Source organism: Sipha flava, unplaced genomic scaffold (genome assembly GCF_003268045.1).
Source record: "Sipha flava isolate LNK unplaced genomic scaffold, YSA_version1 39_pilon_pilon, whole genome shotgun sequence".
NCBI lineage: Eukaryota > Metazoa > Arthropoda > Insecta > Hemiptera > Aphididae > Sipha > Sipha flava.
In genome coordinates, this window is record NW_020273107.1 from 391611 (window position 1) to 414106 (window position 22496).

The 22496-nt window shown below is 28.8% G+C and overlaps 1 protein-coding gene across 4 annotated transcripts in view; it reads right to left on the minus strand.

The window, feature by feature from the left end:
* LOC112688476 (calcitonin gene-related peptide type 1 receptor-like) overlaps positions 1-22496 on the minus strand; it is a 106888-nt gene that overhangs the window by 28669 nt on the left and 55723 nt on the right. For all 4 annotated transcript variants that reach the window (XR_003149064.1, XM_025561666.1, XM_025561667.1 and 1 more), the window contains exons 5-7: positions 3431-3537; positions 2019-2110; positions 141-267 (exon numbers count right to left, since the gene is read on the minus strand). Coding sequence is in view for 3 of the 4 variants with exons in the window: in XM_025561666.1 (XP_025417451.1) it covers positions 141-267; positions 2019-2110; positions 3431-3537 (326 nt within the window). In the remaining variant the exon portion in view is untranslated. The remainder of the gene's footprint in view (positions 1-140; positions 268-2018; positions 2111-3430; positions 3538-22496) is intronic.

The window sequence follows — 22496 nt, forward strand, 5'->3', positions numbered from 1 at the left end:
GTGATAAAAATATTTTAAATTTCAGCTTTTCTGCTAACATTAGTGAAATTATATTTGAAAACCACTCGTGTGAACGGTTTATTTTAATGCATTATCGATCACGACTCATTGAGCCCATAATATTGTCTGGGATATCTTACCCCGTTCGCCATGAGTACTGGTAAATTGTCCACTACTGCCTCGTACCAAACTAGCCACAGGCAATTGTTCATGGCCAATGAAATGAATAGGTTTTTGTGTATTTGTATCCTGGTGCAAGTAAGACTCCTGGAAATCATAAAATCATGTATATACGTGGGAAAAAACTAGTGCTTTGTTTGGTTTTTAATTTCTATACGGGCAGGAGAGCGAGCTAAATGCTGAATTATGAATATTCCATCCACAACAAAAACCAAAATCAAGTTTTTATAATTCGTGGTACAAAATAATATATTGACCGGTTCAAAACAGTCGTAATTAATGTATTATGATCACATTATTTTTGGTCAATATTATTTTACATTATATTCTGCAGGGATATTATGACGTTACATAAAAATGATAGCTATAGTTTTCGATAAACCAACACGCGGTTTCAGGTGAGTAATTTTCTTAAGTAATCACTAAAATCCGAGTACGCCAATGGATTATGCGAGTGTATAAATACGGTTCGAGCGAATACCTCCACACTTGACGAAGTCGTATTTAAAACGATAAATTCAAACGGTTTTACGCACACGTCATTCTTCACGATTTATTACCGACTACACTATTGCTTGTCATTTTCAACTATACGGTAAAACGTAGTAAGTAAAACTCGTGTGAGATTAGTTTATTTTGAATTTGTCTTGGTAAATTTTCTGAAGAATGTTTTAAGTAATTTAAGTAATTTTTGCATTTTTTTTAAGGGAATTGAAATTCCAGTCCTAATGATAATATATAGTTTCTCGTTCGATCCGATTTTATATGACATAGATGTCCGCGTAAAATAATCATACTAACTTCAACCGTGAAATCACCCCCGAAACGATACACGAACTAACCGAATGTTGGCGTGCGTTTACTCGAAAGAATCTTTCGCGTTTCGTTACCGGAAGATTTCGAAAGGTTGAAAAATTGATCCTCGAAAAATGCGACAGCCTCGAGATCATTACCGTCATTCGGAGAGTGATACAAAAAATCGTATGCAATGTACCCCCGTATCTGTTACCGTCGCCGCCTGTCCAGGGATTTGAGCAGAAGCTACATTGCAACATTAACGTTTGTTTAACGTGCAAATCATCCGATAACGGTGACGAATCGGAACAAGTAGTCACCGCCTGCAGGTTGTCGTGGAAAGCAAGATTGAAACGATCTTAATTACTATAACTTATTAACAAAAAAGAAAAAAAAAAACTCAAATTAAAATCCCTTAGAAACCTTTTCCGGCTCGATGTTTATATCAGTCGTCGACTAACGACTGTTCCGACTTAGTGAGATTAATTGATGTTCTTGTTTATTACTCGACCGGTATACCCGAGCGACCAATAATAATCCATTCAAACCTGTGTCTGACGAAACGAAGGATATGCGTATTTCAGGACAACAACATAATATTATTGTACACCAGGGTAACGTAAAATTGTTTTAAAAAAAATAAGCGACGCAACTTTATAATTAGGTAGTTTCTTCTTTGGTAACGTAAACAATAAAATAAACGTGAACAGTGTACAAGTTTTTAAATACTTATGAAATAATTATACTCATAAACGATTTTATAGTAATACAATGATACATAATATAATAATACCCGCTTAAATGATCGAAACAATAACCCAAAAATACCATTTCTTAAGTAAGAATTATTTTAATTAATTTGCTACAATCAGTACGTTAACAATAAGGAAAACACAGGACGTAATGTATTCCGTTTTGTTTTAGTCGGAACAAAGGTAAACGAAGTTGAATCGCGGAACGATCCCGTATAAAAATGCGATACTTATGGCACGCGCGTAGCACAATGATGTATGATAAGCGTTGACCGTGATGCGTGTATATACCTGAAATAAAAGAATATGAATATCGAGACAGCCAGCGCGGCCAACGACACGGTGTATCCCCATTTATAGATCATGTTCACCTGGTTCCTCAACTGGAAAACAGTAATAAAAACAGTAGTTAAAAAACACACACATGTACGGTTAATAACTACAATAAATAAAAGTATAAGTAGTCCTGTATCGAACTGAATACCAATTAATTAATACCACTTTCCGTTACCGCGAGCGTCTTGCTGACGAGCACCAGAACGAAAACAACGTGATAACGTCCCACGGGGTGGTAGTTAGCAGTCCAGAAAGGTTACGCCATAACAACTGGTGTTAACATTTCGACGCCCCCACTCCCACTTATTTTTAACTGGAGAAAAAGTAGCTCTAAGAATTGAAAAATGTTTTTCACGTGTTTATCGTTTGTTTTAATATTGAGTCGACACATTTTTCACATTTTCGCGGTACAATTTTTTTAATCACAAAAACTGTCCGTAACTTTTACTTGAAAGATATAAGACCATTATAAAAAACTGCTTGTGACCACGCGTTTTATTTTTTAATTATAACGATAGATATTCAACAAACAATTCATTCGGCCGCAGAGCAACGTCGGTTACATTTTTTCGAGTAACGAAAAAAGACTGTTTACGAAGTTGGATTAACCGAATTAGGTACGTGCTATTATCTTTAACTTTTGGTATAAAAAAAATACACGTAAATTTCAACGATTAATAATTATTACCCACACCGCTCATAATCCGTATAAAATAAATTATTCATTTTTCGAGACATTTAAATTTTTCTTCTCAACACGATTTTCGGGTGACATCGAAACTCCAGTTTTTGATCAACAACGATCGATCGAAAACATACCACCCACTCCTCTATTATTGTTTAATTCGTTGTCCGGCACACGTACCCGCGTCGGACTCTAATAGTATTGGCTTTTGGAGCGGATAAATCCCTTGCCGTTATCCTTCCCCCGCGTAACCGTCGCGACGCTCAGCTCGCGAACACAATGGTTACGGGAGAGCTTACCGCCAGCCGCGTTTTCGTGATGAATACATTATAATATTATCGTATACGCGAGAGCGCACGCAGGACGCATGGATGTATCGCGCTTTGTATGTACGAGTATATGCCTATACATGTACAGTATAGTGTGGTCATTACTTACGGCATGCCAAATGATTGTTGCGACTGACGTCGCAGGCCCTCCTCTACCTCTCTCTCTCTTACTATCTCTCTCTCTTTCTCTTTGACAAGTATATCCACTGTTTCATTTTTACGAACTACGCGAAATTTAAAATAAGCCAAGATGCAGTGTCACCCTCCTTAAACACACAGGTCCTCAAGAGCCTATCCGTCGACTGCTGCTTTTTTTCCTGCATAAGATAGGTACTGCGTTTTATTCTACCCACTTTTAAATCGTCCAAATCGACACAAGTCGTATAGTTCGACCACGTCTTGTTGCTGTCCGGATGCTTGAACCACGTGCCATCCTGCAGACAGATTTTCTGACCGAAACCTGCGAAAATACGAAAACGTTTTTATAAAATGTGATATACATTTACTCGTCGTCGACGGACATTTCTCCGAATATCCTGATCGTCCGACAAAAACAAACATGATTCATGCAAACATTATAATATAAAGTTTATTAGAAATCAATAAATAGCTTACGAATTCAATAAAATCTACAACTAAGCCCAAAACAAATTAACCTAATTATGGATTTTTGGTTTACATTTGAATATATAAGTACAACGATAAAGTATTGGAAATCTAAAAGAAAATCATTTGAGAAATTATTAACTAGAAAAGAAAAAAAAACTATATTCACTGTTCGAGTTACCGAAAAATAAAATAAATATTAATTAAATACGAGTATAGCCAAATTTTGATGATAAAATGCGGTTTTTATTCGGTTTTCAGTGTGCAATTTTTCGTAGAATAACGGTTCAAATAAATAACATTAATTTATAGGATCAATAATATACAGTTACCAAATATATACAGCTATGTAAAAACGTAGAAAACAATGTGTATATTTATATGTAAATCGGTTAATCAACGTTAACCGTATTAAAATCATTTAAAAAACTTCAATTGTACTAATGTTCACTCAGTCACCGGCAATAATAATTATTCAAATATGCCATCAACACAAAATGTAAAGGGTATTATTTCCCCTATCGTTCAAATGTACTTGTGTACTTAAAAAAATTATGTAAATTAATGTTGATTGTTTTCTTTTTAACAAAAATCGAATCCGCTCATTCACACATCATGATATTACGCATTGACAATTTGACTATGACAAAATAAATAAAATAAAAATATAAAATAAATAAATCCCAACACGATAACAATATTAAAATTATACTAAATCATGCATTATAATATCAATTTTTACGTGAGATATTTTTATTAATTAATTTTTTTTTTTTTTTTTTAATTAAACAGCTTAATACACTATACCATTTTCTCGGATTCTAAAATATAAAATAAATTAATTTGGGTTCAATTTTGATGGCTTGTTAAAAAAGATGAAAGATCATTCATAATCATATTTTTTTTTACGATATTTATGTCTACTTTAATGTTTCTTTAAAATGAATATAACAATAAAGACGAAAAATAATTAAAAATATATATCTACAACAGTTTTTAATCTACGTATAACTACATTTAAGGAAATAAAAACTTATTTATTTCAAAATATCGAATGTTAAATCTCTATAAATCTTTATACTTTAAAACATGTGATTTACTGTTATAATCGTTGGACTACGATAAAACATAAAATATGAACACCTTAAATCTAAACACAGTCCGAAAAATTAGGCATTTTTTTTCTAATTGTGGATTTCTTTAATTAATTTAATGTTTACTTATTCGACATAAATATTGTATCGAGCAAAAGCTTTAAGGTATTGTGTGTATTTTTTTTTTTCAATAGACTAATTGAATGATGATTGCATCCATACACATGAAGAAACCGCAATAGATGTAATTTAAAATTTAATATTTATAATTCCATTTTCAGTACGATAACTCGCTTCTTCCATTTCCCTTTGAAAACCTCAAAAGTTAACGATTTAAAATAGAATGTAAGAAAAAAATACATAGAGAATATAGGCTACAGTTTACAAATTTATTTTCATTTGTACCACTTAAAGCTAGCGTTTTCCGCTACCTCCAAATTATATTATTTTAAATTAGAGTGGCTATATACGGTGGTTACGATCCGTCGCGATTATGACCACCGCGGAAACGCTGTCTGGGCATCGTTTTTATGTCTGAACGCCAAAGCAATAAAAACGTGAACCTTCAATTTTCTATTATTTTAAATGGAACCTAGCTATACAGACAACGGAAAATCCGCGTACATACAATCATTTTAAATAAATAAATAATATTTTCCTTGTATTTTATACTATATTTATATTACTGTAGTAATTAACTAACATATTATTAAATCGCTATTATATTCAACTATTTTTACACATTATATACCAGATACCTATGTTTACATAATATGGAGGTGATAGTAAACAGTAGTACAGGTATTCAACTGTCAAATGATAGACAAAAAATATAAGATAAATATAATTTTTAACAAGCTAATATATAGAAAGTGGACTAACGTAACGTTAGGCGTTGACCACCATTTGTTTTCATGTTGTTTACTGTTGATTATTTTTTTGAAATTGTAATATTAAAATTTTTGGAAAATTTTGTTTTTATTTTGTGTTAAATTTTTGAATTGTTTAAGAGTTTCAAATTAATATTACGAAAATTATTGCTTTCGACTTCATAGATATTTTGTAAAGGTCTATGCTAGTAAAGTAATAAATAACGTGTTTACTCTTTAACTGTTTAATGTTTTAATTACAATTAACTAAAAATTCTCCGTGGAACGTTCAAGCACTCGTTGGTTAAAATATTTTATTTACTATGAAATAAAATAGTCTAGACATATACACATAGAAATTTATAAAATAATAACTCTAAGTGATTGTCTCATATTTTACAATGATATTATACAGTAATCATGGGACATAAAATATTTAAAATTATTATAAACGAGTACCACGATGTGTAAGGCCAAATGAAAACGTCTCATATAGTGATCACGGCGGAAAACGCGACGAATGTGCCATGTATAGCTCTAGCCTAGGTAAGTATATACTCATGTATATAATTGTGTACATTTCATATTTTATTTATACATAAATATTCGTATACTTGACAGTTTAATCACGGCCAATGCAGTGCTTTTTGGATAGAATAATAATAGAAAAGCCTTTGTTAAGCCCACTTGTTCATAAACAAATATTTTCAATTGACATTTTAACATTTTCTACAAAGAAAATTAACCCCTTTTTTATCTAACGGTACAGAAAACGCGCCCCGGTTGGACGTCGAAAACGGTGAAAAGAACACGTATTATCAATTTTATTTCATTATCAGTGGGTTTTATGATATCGCCAAGCTAAGCATAATAATAATAATAAAAAAAAAAAACATCTTGAATATGACAACAGTGGGTTGTAACTGTAATGTACATATTCGTGTTCTACACGTGTACGATGAACTATTATTCGATAAGTATTTTTCACGCGTTCATTTAATCTCAATCCTACTCAACAATTTAACTGTACATATGTCATAATATAGCTTACCGTTGAAATATTCCGGTAATGAAATACATGACGATAATTTTAACGCATTTAATTTTATTGGTTCATTTTTGTTAACAAAAAACATTTTTTCTGAATCTAAACGTTTTAATGATTACGGTTCTTGTGTTCTAAGTTTTCTATCCCGAAGCAAAACATTTTTTTCTGCAAAACTTTATGAACCGAAATCTACCACGAAACCATTTGTTCAATTGATTTTAAATACTTCAAGTTTTGACAAGTGCCTATGATCAAGGCTGGCTCAATGTATAGGTGAGTTAGGCATTTGCTTAGAGTGGTACTTTAGTAGGGGTGGCATTTTCAAAATTGACTCATACATTTTTTTTTAGTTCTATCGGTGTTTTATATGAAAAATCTTAAAATTGATTCATTAGTGAAAACCACTTACCTATACAATAAAATAATATTGTCTTAAGTTATTATATTACTTTATACAAACTATATCGAAACTTGCGGGCAGGGCCGTAGCAAGGGGTTGGCGAGAGGTGCCTACGCCCCTGGCACAATTCCTGGGAGAGCGCAAAAATTAAAATTTTGCATTTATGTTAAAAATTACAACGGTCAATGTCATATATTTTGTTTACAGAATCTTCAATACCCTTCATATTAATTAAAGAAATCATTGAAAATAATGTCTAATAAGCATAATATTTTTAAATCAAAAATACATTAGGGCGCATTTTGAAGTTTTACCCGGGGTATAATGTTTGGTTGCTACGGCACTGACTTTATATTACGGTTTATGCTGGACGTTTTCAATTATTCTAAAAATATAAATAACCATACAATCACTTCCGCGATTTCCGTTATTCGCGATAGTAATGGGTTTTGAGTAATAGTTATAGAAATTATTTTTAAGTCTTTTTTAGTCTATAATTTTATATATAAAATAAAAAAAAATTAAACTTTTTTTTTATGTAGATATGTCACATAAAAAATAGGAGGAGGGACTAAGTTAAAATAAGAGCTCAATTTTTTTTTTTTGAGGCGGCTAAATCTGATTTTACCTAGTGCACTATTTTTGCTTGGGCCGCCCCTGTGGTACACTGACATGTTACCGCGTGGCCATTCCGCCCCGGCTAGGCTACACATTGGACGTTTTAAATATTAAAATGTCAATCCGATATTCGACCTTAGCAATACATCGACGTTTTCAGTGTTATGTTTTCCTTTAGAGGAACGATTTTTTTAAAAAGTAACTTCAAATCCTAAAAAATCAAATACTCTGTTCTGCAAAATGTTAAAAAAAAAATAATAATAATAATTAAATCACTATGTTCACGTGAACTCCGGATTTCGTCCAAAACCGCTAACATAAAAAATCCATCCATGATCGTTGTATTTTTTCCGAATTCGCATGCGCGTTTAATTCCTACGGTTCATTAGTAACGGCAGCAGTGGGGTGACACTTCAAGCGCGTTGCGGTTTTAAATATCCGATCGCCGTCATTTACCATCCGAGCGCAACCCCTAACACTAAAGCGATCACGTCGAATGCAATACCGACATATCATTCATAGATGCAACATGAACCGTCCTGGTTGGAAACTACTTTTGTTCCTTTTTTTATTTATTTATCTGTCGATACATAAATCGATGGTTCCGCGACACCGTAAAATATATACTGTCGGGCATAATTTTTCTCCGTTTCTCTCTTTTCCTCATTTCGTTCATTATTATTGCGCAAATCTTCAAACTCGAGGTGTAATCACTTGGCAATCCGCCACTGACTGGAATAGGGCCTCGTGCGTATACCTCGTGGATTGGAATCAATTTAACCGAATCCCTATAAAATGCGCGTAGCACGCAGTAGCTATATAATCTATATCGGTTGAAGTTTATTTTTGCAATTTTTTCTTCATTTTCCTTAATTGTTCAAAAAACTGTTGAGAAATTCAAAAAAAAAAAAAATCCTTAAATTACTAACTGAAAACCATTTACTATATTTGAATTTGATCGAATTGATCCTTCTGGTTGCAATCGTGTACACAAACACATACAAAAAGAACATCGGTGATACCAATACATTCCTCATTAGTGGTTTCATAAAAAATGTTATGATCATCTATTACATTGAAAATAAATATAAAATATATTCTAGTAAGTTTAATAGAAGTTTAAAAATTTATACGAACATTTTTACTAATTTATTTTAAACTTAATGGTAGTCGGATTAAAAACTTAAAACTGACTGACTAAAATTTAGTTTGTAATTATTTTAATTAATATTAATATCATAGAATACAAGTGTTTACATAAGACAACGAACATTATATTTGAAAATTTTAATATTGATTTGAATATTCCATAAATTACGGACATTCGCGGACCAAGGGGTTGATTTCATCAGTAGATTATAATCTACCGTGGTTTAAGCTATTAATTGTAGTCCAGGGCCGAGGAGAAAGTAGGTTGAGACCAGTGGCGTGCAGTGATATTTTGTATTGGGTAAGCGCCGAAAGAAAATTTAAATTTAACACGTTGGCTGCGGCTTGATTTTTGTATACCCATTCCCCCGGTGCTGGTCAAATTTACATGTTTTTTTTTATGACATCTATTGGCGTCATCAGTGTCACTAAATAATTTTTTTAGCCAAACGCTGTTTGACGCCATCGGGCGTAATTGGGCATCGTCACTTTCGAACTTGAAAATCATCTTTTTAATTCTGCTTTCATGTTCCCGATTAGTACAAATGCGCTTTGGTCGAGATGGACCAGATTCACTCAATTCGTTAGAATTAAAATGTCACAAATCACAATCATTGTATAATATTATAATATATTATGCTTGTGAATCTAATAGCCATGAACGTTGGTTTATTTTCGTCGGTTCAAAATAATAAGTATTTGTTCATATTTTGTACACAATTCTATGAAATGGATGGAGCCGGGATAGATGTTTTCGCTTTTGCTATTATTAGTTGTTCTTTACTACATGACTATTACATATTTTTATTTTTGGGTCTTGTCATTGATTACGATGTAAAAATCCAGACTTACAATGAACATTCAATATTAAAATACATGATATAGTAATACATTTAACTAAATGTTGGTTTTCTGTGTAATAGATATACGATGTACAGAAAAATGTAAAAAATTAAAATATAAAAACATTTTAAATTTTCAAATTTTTTTTTTATTATTCAATTTAAATCAATTATATAGATATTTCCTCATAGATAACTAGGATTTTATATAGACGAAGATAAAAATAACTGAGTAGAAATGTGTCCAGATAAGATAAAAGATAAATCATTTTTATCTAGATATTTCCCAACACTGGAGATATACAGTGCTGTGTTAAATTGTAATGCCGCCGGGGGCACGCGTATTTTGCCGCCTCATCATAGATATGAATGTACGACGTTAATGAGAACTGTAAACTATTTATAGTTAATACATATTATTATTTATATTTAGTGTTTACTGCAACTATACATGCGTACAAGCAATATCCTCGTCCATCGAGTCCCGACTGTGTTTATACATTAATGCGCGTTAATATTGTAATCATTCGAATAAGATATATGTATAGCCGTACAGGTATAAGTAAATAAGATTTATTATAATTAAAAATATTTTTCATATAATACTTTCATCTTTTAATATTAAATTTTATAATACATTTAATAACCGATGGAAAAATTGATTTATTACGAAAAATCAAAAAAAAAATGTTTGACAAATTAGTATTCGCGAATGCCGCCTATGAAATATTTTCAAACTTTACCGCCGGGGGCAAATGCCCTATTTGCCCCCCATTAAACATGCCTCTGTTTGTATACTAATCGAGTCTTTCTGTACTTAAACGGGGAAAAAATAATATACTAATTGAGTCCCGGTTAGGAAGCTAATAGATTACGAATTGAGCCCAAAAACTATTTTAAGTAAAAAATACATGTTATTGTAACACTTATAACTGAATACGATTAATATACGAATAGGGATATGATATCGTTTATATCGAACACAATAACTAGATTTAAATGTACACAATGCTAATCCCATCATTTTTACCAGCATAAAAAATGTTATTTTATCACATTACCGACATTTATTTAATTTTACATAAATTATTCATAACAAATTATACCCCTACATTATTTTAAATTATAAAATATTAAAAAAAAAAAAACATTTATAACTATACATGTAAAATTTTGTATTGCAGACAGTCATTAGTCTGTAAAAATTGAAAGGAAAATGTTTTTTTTAAAAAAAAAAAAAATTTGACGGAACTCGGTTAATATTAAAACATGGACTTAATTAGTATTATACCTAAAATTTACCGGGACTCAATTGATATATACCCTAAAACAACCTGAGACTCAATTCGTCATGAAAGGTTATATTGGCACTCAGTTCATATGCAATCAATAATATATAAGGCTTACGAGCCGATTTAGTTAAAACATGGAAAAGTGTTACAATAACAGTAGTAAAATGGACATCGAAAACAATGACCACCCGAGGGTTACATTTACTGATTTTAGGGGGCAACAAATACTATTTGAATTTACATAATTAAGAACTAACTAATAATCACTTAAAACGTTTCGTCTAATTTTTTAATGTATTTTGGTGGTGTAACCAACTTTTTACGTCCAAATTAACCAAGTTACAGCAATTTCAAAAAAAAAAAAAAAAGATTATATCATCAAACCTCATTGGTAGTTAATTTAATAAAAAACTATAATATAATCTTTCACCAAGTGTTCTATTAAAAGAAAAAAAAAATTACCAGACTATTTACCACAAATTAAAACGCACCAAATGTTTATTCACCAAAACTTTGGTTATTGGTTTCAAATTTCCAAAGTATAGTGCATTTGAATTTTAGATTTTTTTTTTTTTTAGATTGTGAGTTTCAATAACATACTTATTTACGTTTTTCGTACAATTTGATGATATTTATTTCTAAGAGAAAATAAAACTACAAGAAACTAAATAACAGTACATTTAACTTATATTTAATATGGTAAGCCAAAGGTTCGGGATTTCGATAATCATAAAATATTCACGTATGTTAAACGGGCTTTTAATTCTAACAACCAGTCGATTCCATAAAAATATATTAAATAGTTTTGTAGTGATTAAGATTATTTTTTTAACCTAACAAATCCATAATTTTTAATGTTAAGTGCTAATTTACTGTTTTAAAAACTAGTTTTCTTACTTAATTGTTTGATAACGTTTATTATAATACGTTATAATACGGAATAGTTCTAAATAACAGTACTTTTAACAATTATGTATATAAAAACCGTACTTTATAAATTCCGCCAAAACCTGATCAATTTCTTGAATAGTTGTTTACGACGTAGTAATTTTAGTAAAGAATTATTATTCTCGTAGATAATATGGTATACGACTTGGTTAATTTTGGTTTCGAGAAGAATAATATTGGTAAACAGTTATAATATTAAACTGTTACCAACTAACCTGTCTTAACTTGACCAAAAATTCCATGATGAAAAAACACAATTATTATTAACATTAAACGATTACTAAATTTTCAATAATTTTGGTGTCATAAATATATGCTATATCAGGTGAAAACTAACAATGTATTTTTATGTAAACAAAGTGTTAATAAATATAGCTCTATTCAAGTAAATGAAACTAATATTATATATAACATTGATTACTGCACGCAAAGTAGAAAAATATATTTATTCGATATTTTCATTTCGTCATAAATCATCTACAAGTTATATTCAACGTTATAAATCCCAGGCATTTTTTTTTTCTTGACCAAAAATCGATAAATATTTATTATTATTGAACATTTTAAGTAGCCCTCTAGATTTTTCTCGGGAAATTAATTTATATAAAAATTAGTTTTAAACATATCGTAACACTGCAAAATAAGTCTGCGATAAAAATAATTACAATTTTCTAATAAATTTAAAATATACGTTCTGTATCCACAAATTAAATATATTATCAATTTTACACTGAATATAATCACAAACAAGAATAAAAATAAATTAGTATGTGCAGTTTGGGTTTGACAAAAATTATTGATTTCTAATTACTACACGGTATTTCAATAGACCGTTGCGAAGCAACACTATCCACGATCAAGATATGTAACACGCTACACTGTACATTATTATACTACATTAATTACTCAAGATGATTTTCTTATTACACTTCAATGGTAAAATCAAGTCAAGTTCAAACCATAACACAATGGTTGAATCTCGTGATATAATTTTCTTGACAAATATATCTTTAACCACAAAACATATTTTCCCTAATAAACATACGAGTATTCCATATGAGTAATTCCATATTTTTATTGTATTTCTATAAATTATTTTGAAATCACAAAGATTTTCTGACGGAAAAAATATAACTATTATCTGTTAGTAGCATTAATCACACTTAATTACATTAAAACCATAACAAAAATATTAATATTATATTGAAAGCAATCTGCAAAATGTTTATACTAATACAATTGAAGAGAGATACATAAAATTTAAATGTATGATCTAGTAAATGTAAGTAAGTGGTGTTGACTAAGATTTTGACAAAGTGGTTAAACGTTATTCAGTCAGTTAGGCAACAAATATAACAATGAGAAATTTTACATAAGCGTTTTAATTCCAGGAAAAATTAATATAAACCATTATTAAAATTTTGTATAGGTATATAGTGGTCACCTGACTGTAATTAGATTTTAAATTTTAAAAACTTCAAAATTTAAACTAATATTGTCAAATACATTTGTAACACTATTTTAAAAATCTGTTCAAAGAAAAATTACATCCCACACAATATAAAGTGAAATAATAATGAGTTTTGTTATACAAATAGAAGTACTCAAGTAATATAGGAGCGGTTATTTGTTTATTAATTATTTTCGAAACTAAAAAGTATATGTAACTCATGATATTTCATATTTCTATATGTTAACTTCAATCTTAGTAAAATTAATTATAGAATTAGTGAAAATAATAGAAATTTATATTTATTTGTCTGATTTATGAATGTTTAACAGCTTGGAAAAATGCATTAAATTAAAACATATCATTAACATTAACAACAAATATTGGTTTACAATTATTTAGTAATTTATTACTTAAATTCGAGTGATTTGACAAAAATTTAAATTTCAACATAATTAAATTAGAATAAATTAATGACGAAATATCTATTGTAGCAAATTACAAAATAGGAAAAATTTATCGATCATAACTTATTTTACTTTCAGCCGTGAGAAAACGTTCTATATCCATAAATACTCAATTTATTATTTTTAGCAATTATATTTTATATTTCCAAAATTACTACAATCATTTTTATTTTTACATTTTATAATACATAAAAATGTTATTTAATACATCAATGTAAAATAAAATATTGTTTTCATAAGAATTTTTATAACAATGAATGAAATTAATTTATAACAGTAGTTGTAATAGAAAGTTCTACTAGGTTTATTATAATTTATAAGAATAAATATTGTTCTAACATAAACATAATGCTGTAACCACAAAATTTGAAGTATGAAGCATTATTTTATTTTATTATGATTAAATTATATGCAAATATTATCTGTCAATATACATATGTATATATATATATTAATATACTAACACATAATATACGTTACACAAATAATTGTCTAACATTAAAAAGTATGCAATTTTAATATGTATTAATATGTAATTAATACGTATCTTATAATAACTATCTATTTTGATTTGGTATACTAATTCATATTGTTATATAAATTGCATTTTACCTTTGAAACATAAAAGAAAAATAAAGTCCCATGGTCCAAAAATAATTAAAATATTATTTAAATCTACCTTAAGCAATACAAATAAAGAAAACGCATATAGTGTAAGTAGAGCAAGCTAAAAAATAGAGAAAAATAACCCTGACACTAATAACATTTTTGCTCCAACATTTTTTCACCTTCATATTTTAGTAAAAACCATTGTAAATACCAGGTGAACTGCAATAAATTCGAAACAAAAGACAAAATAATAAAAAAAATACATTAACGTTTTGATTAAGATATAAAAATACTTATATTGACGTATAATAAAAAAAAATATATTTTTAAAACTTTTTTGGTAATCAAACGAAAGAGTAACAGAGTCATTAAAGTAAAAATTCTAGTTCAAAATTTTATAAGGTACGTGCAATTAATGAACAATTTTACTTGAATAATATCAGAACAAAAATGTCATTAAATGCACTACAAAGCACAATATTTAGTTTTCTAAATAATAGAGAAATGCTGCGGGTTCAAAAAATATATTCTAACAATTTATGACGTATATGTATGTAAATAGAGAGAGAGAGAGAGAGAAAGAGAGGAAGAGCGATTATAATGCAAATATATATATATATACATAAAATTAAAATTAATTATTAAAATATGTTATCAAGTGTAATTATAATAACATAGGACGCTCAAAATCATAAAAATATACTTTACAACTACAGTAATTAATTAATATCAACATAAAAATAGAATAAAATAAAATAAATTTAATAAAATATTTTCATCTCTAATAACAGAAATATCGGAGCAATTATATTTAATTTTTAAATCCAAGTGAATGCCAATAGCGATAAAACATCTCTGCACATATTTTTTTTTATTTTATATTTACTCCCATGGCCCTTGGACTATATTTACTTTAATGTCATTGGTAATACGGTATAATATGATGTGCTGTACTTGGATTTCCGAAAGTGAATGTAATTCTTTGATGATAATAGTAACAATAATATTTTTACATACGAATCCGGACTTGCATTTCTTCAGTTTAAAAATTTTAAACGGATTTTAAAAATCACAATTTTTATTCAATTTACGATTACGATTTACGAAACCTTTGATTACGATTTGTGAAACCTTCAAAATAAATTTACTGTTAAAAAATGTCCGAAAAAATAACCACGTGAAGAAATAAGAACACATATTTTCAAAACCAATGCTACATATAACTCCCCGAAGCAAAGAAAAACGATTATATTGATAAATATATATAAGTCGGGCGTTAAATTGTCCAGTACGCGTGACGTAAAGTTTTTTACTCATTTCGTGAACCAGATATCTGGTAACGTGTATATATATATATATATATATATATATATATATTATTAGGTCGCTGAATTTTACCACCTCTCCTCACCTCATCTCTTTCTATCTCGTCTGCTTTACCGAGGTAATATACTATACGTAGAACGTACATAATGTCGTTCGGAAAACTAATGAAACATACTATATATATATACTCGTACACAACTTTATAATGTGACAGTATGATATACTAAAGCAACAGATTTCATCGAGTGGGGTCACCACCATATCACCATCGAACAACTAAATATAATTAAAATAAAACGACCGTGTTCATAATATGTACCATAAATTAAAAACAAGATAGGTACCTCGGGAAAAATCAAAACCTTTTTGTATTAACATTTTTATAACGACTATATACTGCGGTGTACCCGAATACGTAGAACTTTCGTAACTTTATCCCATGGCTAATAGGTTTTTGTAGATATTTTATTTTAGGTTTTGAGACTTACAAGATCGATGAAAACTAACACAACATATCGAACACAAGAACACGATTGTTGATTAGATATTAATCGTATTTTCTCTTCGCATTATTTTTGCAAAGGGTATAATCCAGATCTCTAATACGTTTATCGTGGAAGTTGGAAACAAAAAAAAAACCAATTGAAATATTATTTCGAATTCATACATATTGAAAATAGTACATTGCGAGGTTTGAAGTTTAAGCGTTTCACGAAAAAATGGTCATCTGGAATAACACATGCAACACATACGCCCAATGTTTTTTCGTTGAACTGAAAACTATGAACAAACGATCCTCGTGAATTCCTCTGACGTTAAAATAGGAAAACTATAATTGCACCAAGCAAGCACGAATCAATGTAAAAATGCATCAACGATGGTCGAGAGCCCGAAGAGTGAACATTAAAAATCTAAAACCTATGCTATCCGTAAGAAAAAAAAAATTTAAGCAAATCAAAATCGTACAAAAATTGTCTACGATCGTTATCGAACGCGTCGAAAAAAAAAACCACACGTATAAAATGATTATGAAGTATGTTCAGTTTACTACACAAACAATATTTGGTGACTGCTCATAAAACATCTATTTAAATATTTTTCACCGACTCGACCGACTCGAAAAAAAGGCCTGACGTTTCGCTGTCACTCTCTCTCTCTCTCTCTCTCTCTCTCTCTCACTCTCTCTCTCTCTCTTTTTCCTTGTCACAGGTGGTTTGACATTTTTCAGTAGATGGTTCAAACATAGTTAATACCACCCACTCAGCTACCAAAAATTCATATTAGACACAAAAATTTACATAATTTCTATTAAATTACCAATTTTATACTACCTACCGCAGCCACTTACCAACAGTGTTGGGACTTATCTCGATAAATTTTTTGTCATCTTTTATCTTATCTAGATAAATAATGCTAAGTTATCTAATTACTTATCTAAGATACAATTTTTACTCATCTAGATAATTTTATCTAGATGAATGTATGTATTCTTGTCAAGATTAGAGTTATTTTTATTCTTGTACGGAGACGAATCCAAGAAATCAGTGATCATCAAAATCAGTCCAGCCGTTCTTGAATTATAAATTCTGTAAATAACCTGACTTTTTTTTTATACATATAGATTTTGTATTCATAATCATAATTCATGCATTGTCAATAAGTAATTATTATTTCTTGTTATGACATTTTTTTGTATTTTCATGTCGAGAAAATATTTTTGATATTTTTAAAACTCACTTTCTTATTTTTCCATGGAAGTTCCAAATATAGTAGGTATTTGATTTTAGTATACACATGTAACTCATACGCTGAATAGTCATTATTTCACTCTTGGAACCCGTAAAGTCGTAACTACTTATAGAATAATGAAAATCATCAAATTATTATTATATGAAAAACAATATTGTTAACTTAAAATAATTTTTTATGTATTCTGTATTCATTTTGATACGTACAGAGAAATTTTCATTTTTTTTTTTTTTTTTTGTGTAACATTTTAGTGATTAACTATCATTAAATATTGTACATTATATATAAATACTGCATAATGGTACACTACATTACTACAAGAAACATTAAACACCTAGGTAACTGTTGATAATAATGATTATAATTTATTCTTCACAGATAATATTAGAATATGAAATATTGACCAAAAAATAAAAATTTTTGAAAATATCTTTTTTTTTTATCTAGATAAATTTTGCATTATCTATACCCAACACTGATTGCCAAGACTAAGTACCCACCTATTAAAATGACACCTACACCAAACTTTTTGATAGTTCAGTGAACAGCAAAATTCATGATCAAGCCGCCTCTGCTATTTGTCCGACACCAAAAACCCTCACCGAGCAGTCCTCCGACGAAGAATGTTTACGTGGTCCACCAATTATCCACTCCCGTTTGTGCCAACGATTGTTTACGCGAAGCGACAGTCCGTCTATAACTCATGGCTCACACGTGGACATTTCCATTCCCGAACCTCCAGTTCGGTGCACCGACCCCGTTTTATTCGTACTTTTTTTTTTTAATTTAATTTTTTTTTTTTTATTTAATTTTTTCGGAAAATTCCCGTTCGGAATCCGCGTGTGTGGAGTGCACTAAAATACGTTTCAGCCATTAAAAAACGTTTCCCGCGCAGGCGAGTATAAACAAAACATATACAAGTTCACGCGGATTTATATGGTTCGTAAAACACGCAAGTGGCTGCTAATCGCCCGGTCGTCGTTCTGTTTACTGTTAAAATAAAATTATGACGCTGTTGAGTAAACATAAAAGTTCTAATAATAATAGTAGTACGAATCGTGGTCGACGTGCGTACACGTGTTTACTGTCCATAGATAATATTAAAATAAAAAAAGCGGCGTAGACCCAGGTCGGGTAAGATGCATAGATGGTTGGATGTTGTTGTATTGATCTTTTAAACTTGAAATCAATGCACCAAAGCTTTAGAAAAAAAAAAAAAGAAAATAATCTGAGTGAGAGGTCTGGTAGATTAGTCTACATTTCTAAAGATAATTGTTATAGTAAAAGAATGAAATTTCTTGGAACTTTTAATATTTTAACTTTCGTAAAAAAAAAAAGCCAACTAAAATTTGGGGAAATCAAATTTTGTATGCGCCTATAAAAGGCATAATCTTCATTAAAATATCTTTAAATAAATAACTAATTTTATTTAATAAAAATTCATTGAAATATACGATTTCATTATATAACTACCATTAGACATTTTGCAACTTTTCAATAATGATTTTTTGGTTTACAAATAGAATTTTGTGAATAATTTAATTTTCAAGCCAAACTTGAAAATAATACATTTTCAGAATTTTTTGCCACAAAAATGTAGCGATTTCATGTGATTTTATCGTACACTCAACATTTAATATTTAAACGTTTGTATTTTTTTTTTTTTTTTTCTATTATTAATTCAATTTGTATTCTTTAATCGGTAATGTTTACTTATGAGGAAATTTTTATTAAATTTTCAAGACATTTTGTCACACTAAAATTATTTTATCGTTATTTTCGAAATAAATCTAAGAAAACATGAATATTTTCAATAAATAGCTTAAAACATATCTTTTAAAATCGTCCCTTCCATAACATGCGATGATATAGTTATTAGTAAATAACTTTGATTGTTATTTTTTGAGTTACAATGTGAATAAATATTTGATTTTGTTGAAACGGTATGACATAAATTGTACCGTTTTTTTTTAATTTTTTGTCAATTTTTCGCAATCACTATGAAACCTGTAGGAAAATTTGTTAAATTACCTTCATTAAATTATCAACTATACAATATAACCTATCAAAAATCTTTTATGATTATCTAGATCACAGAAATCCTTTTAGTCGTACTCGTACGTTGTAATCTAACCCAACAAACACAAAAAATAAAAACAAAGTAAAATCAATGCATTCCTTATTCACTCAGAATCTAAAAATGTAATACAATGTTCAACAATGAAACACAATGGGATAACAATAAAATTAGTTTCGATTTATACAATTAAATTAATTAATTAAATACAAATTATTGTTCTTATAGACTTGGTCACACGGTTTCAATAAGAAAAACAAAAAAGCTAATACGTATTATATATATATATGGTTGTGTCTAGGTACATCATAATAGTAGATTGAAAATATTATAAATAATTATAGTAGGCGAGTTACAGATACATAGTATATAAATTACTTTAGAGACAAGTAAATTATTCCAATTCCTACGTCTGACAAATTTCATTTATCTCAACAAACAAATATATACAGTAAATAAATGTATACAATGAATGCCGGGCTTTCATACATACATTTATATATATATATATATTATTTTTTTTTTTTCATTTTATCTATTTTATGAGTATATTATTTTATTTTCCAATTTTTAACAATTTTAAATAATTTAAAACGGTTCGTTGCATTATCGTTGAAATAAGTCCAAAAAGTCCAATCTTCGTTGTCTTTATAATAAAACATCATATATTTTACTAGAGGTATGTCAACTAACTACGTAATAAGAAATAGCTAACGAATATTTCAATGCATTTTAATACAATTTTAACTATAATCGATTAAATACCTAGTATTTAATAAGTTGAAGTAATGAAATTAAATTTAAATAAAATTATAATCTGTTCTCGTAAAAATAAAATGGCCAAATTGCTGTACAACCATAATATGTTTTTTTTTTATTTATTGTGAATTATATGTAACGGGTTACGATTTAAAGGATTACAGGCTAAATAGGTGGATTGAAATTGGAATATCGATTTATTCTACTATAAATATATATGAGTACTCAGACTGACCATGTATTATTCAAATGTATTATTTTAATGAAATAAGTCGAATATCCACAATATGATGTGTGCTTCGTAATAAAATTTTTATGAAATTTATCATAAATAAAAAACGAAAATAGAAAAAAAAATACATATTTATATATGTAACAATATTGTATATTAGCTTAAAGATAATGATGTTATAGAATTATCTATTACTAAGTACTGTTATCTAATTTATTTGTTCAACGAACACACGTCTAAATGGTCAGTTTGAAAACTTTTTATATTTTTATGGAATGAAATCTCAAAAGTTAGAACAGTACATCCACCACACATTACCAATAATTTTAGACAGCAATTATTATTTTAGTTTCCATATCAGACCATTGTACAAATTTCTTCTAGAAGATATAAATATGCAATTAATAACAATCCTAATAAGTCTATTCTTATATTATATGATATTGTACAAAAATCGACACCATTTTTTCTATCACTCGAACGTTTTCAATCAAAAGCGCACTTTTCTTACTTAAGTTATCATAAACCTATTTTCTGTATATGTTTTTAAATAAAATATTATCATTTCTGATGTTTAGAATAAGAATTGATAAAATGAATAACTACAAATGCAAATAATAATAACTTTGTCTCAACACTTTTTTTGCTTTAAATATTTTTCGTCTCTCTCAAATAAAAAATTTAGTTATTTTTCCTATCTGTTGCATAATTTTTAATTTTTATTGAATCGATCAAACGTAATGTTTTTTAATCACGATTCAATCTCCGAAAACACTCCACGCTTGATTCTGAAGATTTTAAAATGTTTGAAAAAAAAGTCGTCAAATCAAACAAGTTGTACGGGTTAAAGATAACAATCCTTTCAAAGCGAAAATCCCGAATTTTATCTACGGTAATTTTTCAGTGACAAATTGCTGTGCGTTCCAATACTCATGGTATCGTAAAATTTAGTAATATTATTGTTGTATATACAATATACATACAGAACAAATAGGTCAGGGTTCACAAGGAAAATATCATGAAGAGGTATGCTTTACTTTACCAAATTACCTCACTTTAAAGTACAAAAAACTATAACAGCTGCAGTCATAAGAAATGATTTGACCACGTTTCCTGTTATTGTACATCATCTCGTCACACATACAAACCGTAAAATATTTTTGCACACATGTCTGATACTAGATACAAATTATTATTAAATATATAGTATGTATACAAGTACTTAAAAATACACATTCAACGCATATTCGTTATATTATTCCAAATGAATAAAAACGAAACGACAACTATAATTGGCTAATAATATTTTAAGACATACCAGTGACAATAAAGTCTCGTGATACTATAAAGTATTGAATAACAAAAAAAAAAAAAAAATTATATTATCTTGTTAGTCGCGTTTTTTGTCTTCTCACTAACCCCGACTTATTATGGCGCATTTCTTGGTTTCCAGTGTGGACGAATAATAAATAAATATATATATATATATATATGATACGCTCGTATAAAGGTAAAACAAAATATTCCAACATACTATAAAAACGGCTTTTGTTCCTTGTAACGGAACACTTGGAGTTTTCCCATAAAAATTGAAAAAATAACGACTACATAGTCGTAAACGGCACAGTCGTTTTTGAAACATGTAAAATCATTAAACGGCATTACTGTACGTTCAATGGAATTTAACATTTTTCTCCTTGTTTTTTTATTTTTTTATTTTTCGTATTTTTCGTCACTTTTCTCCCCTCTGTCGGATAAACAGAGTCAAATCCACGAAACAAAAAATTAAGTGTCGCTTATTAATCAAAGGCACGCGTCTATTATTGTTATTATTATCATTATTATTATTATTATTATTATTATTATTATTATTATTATTATTAT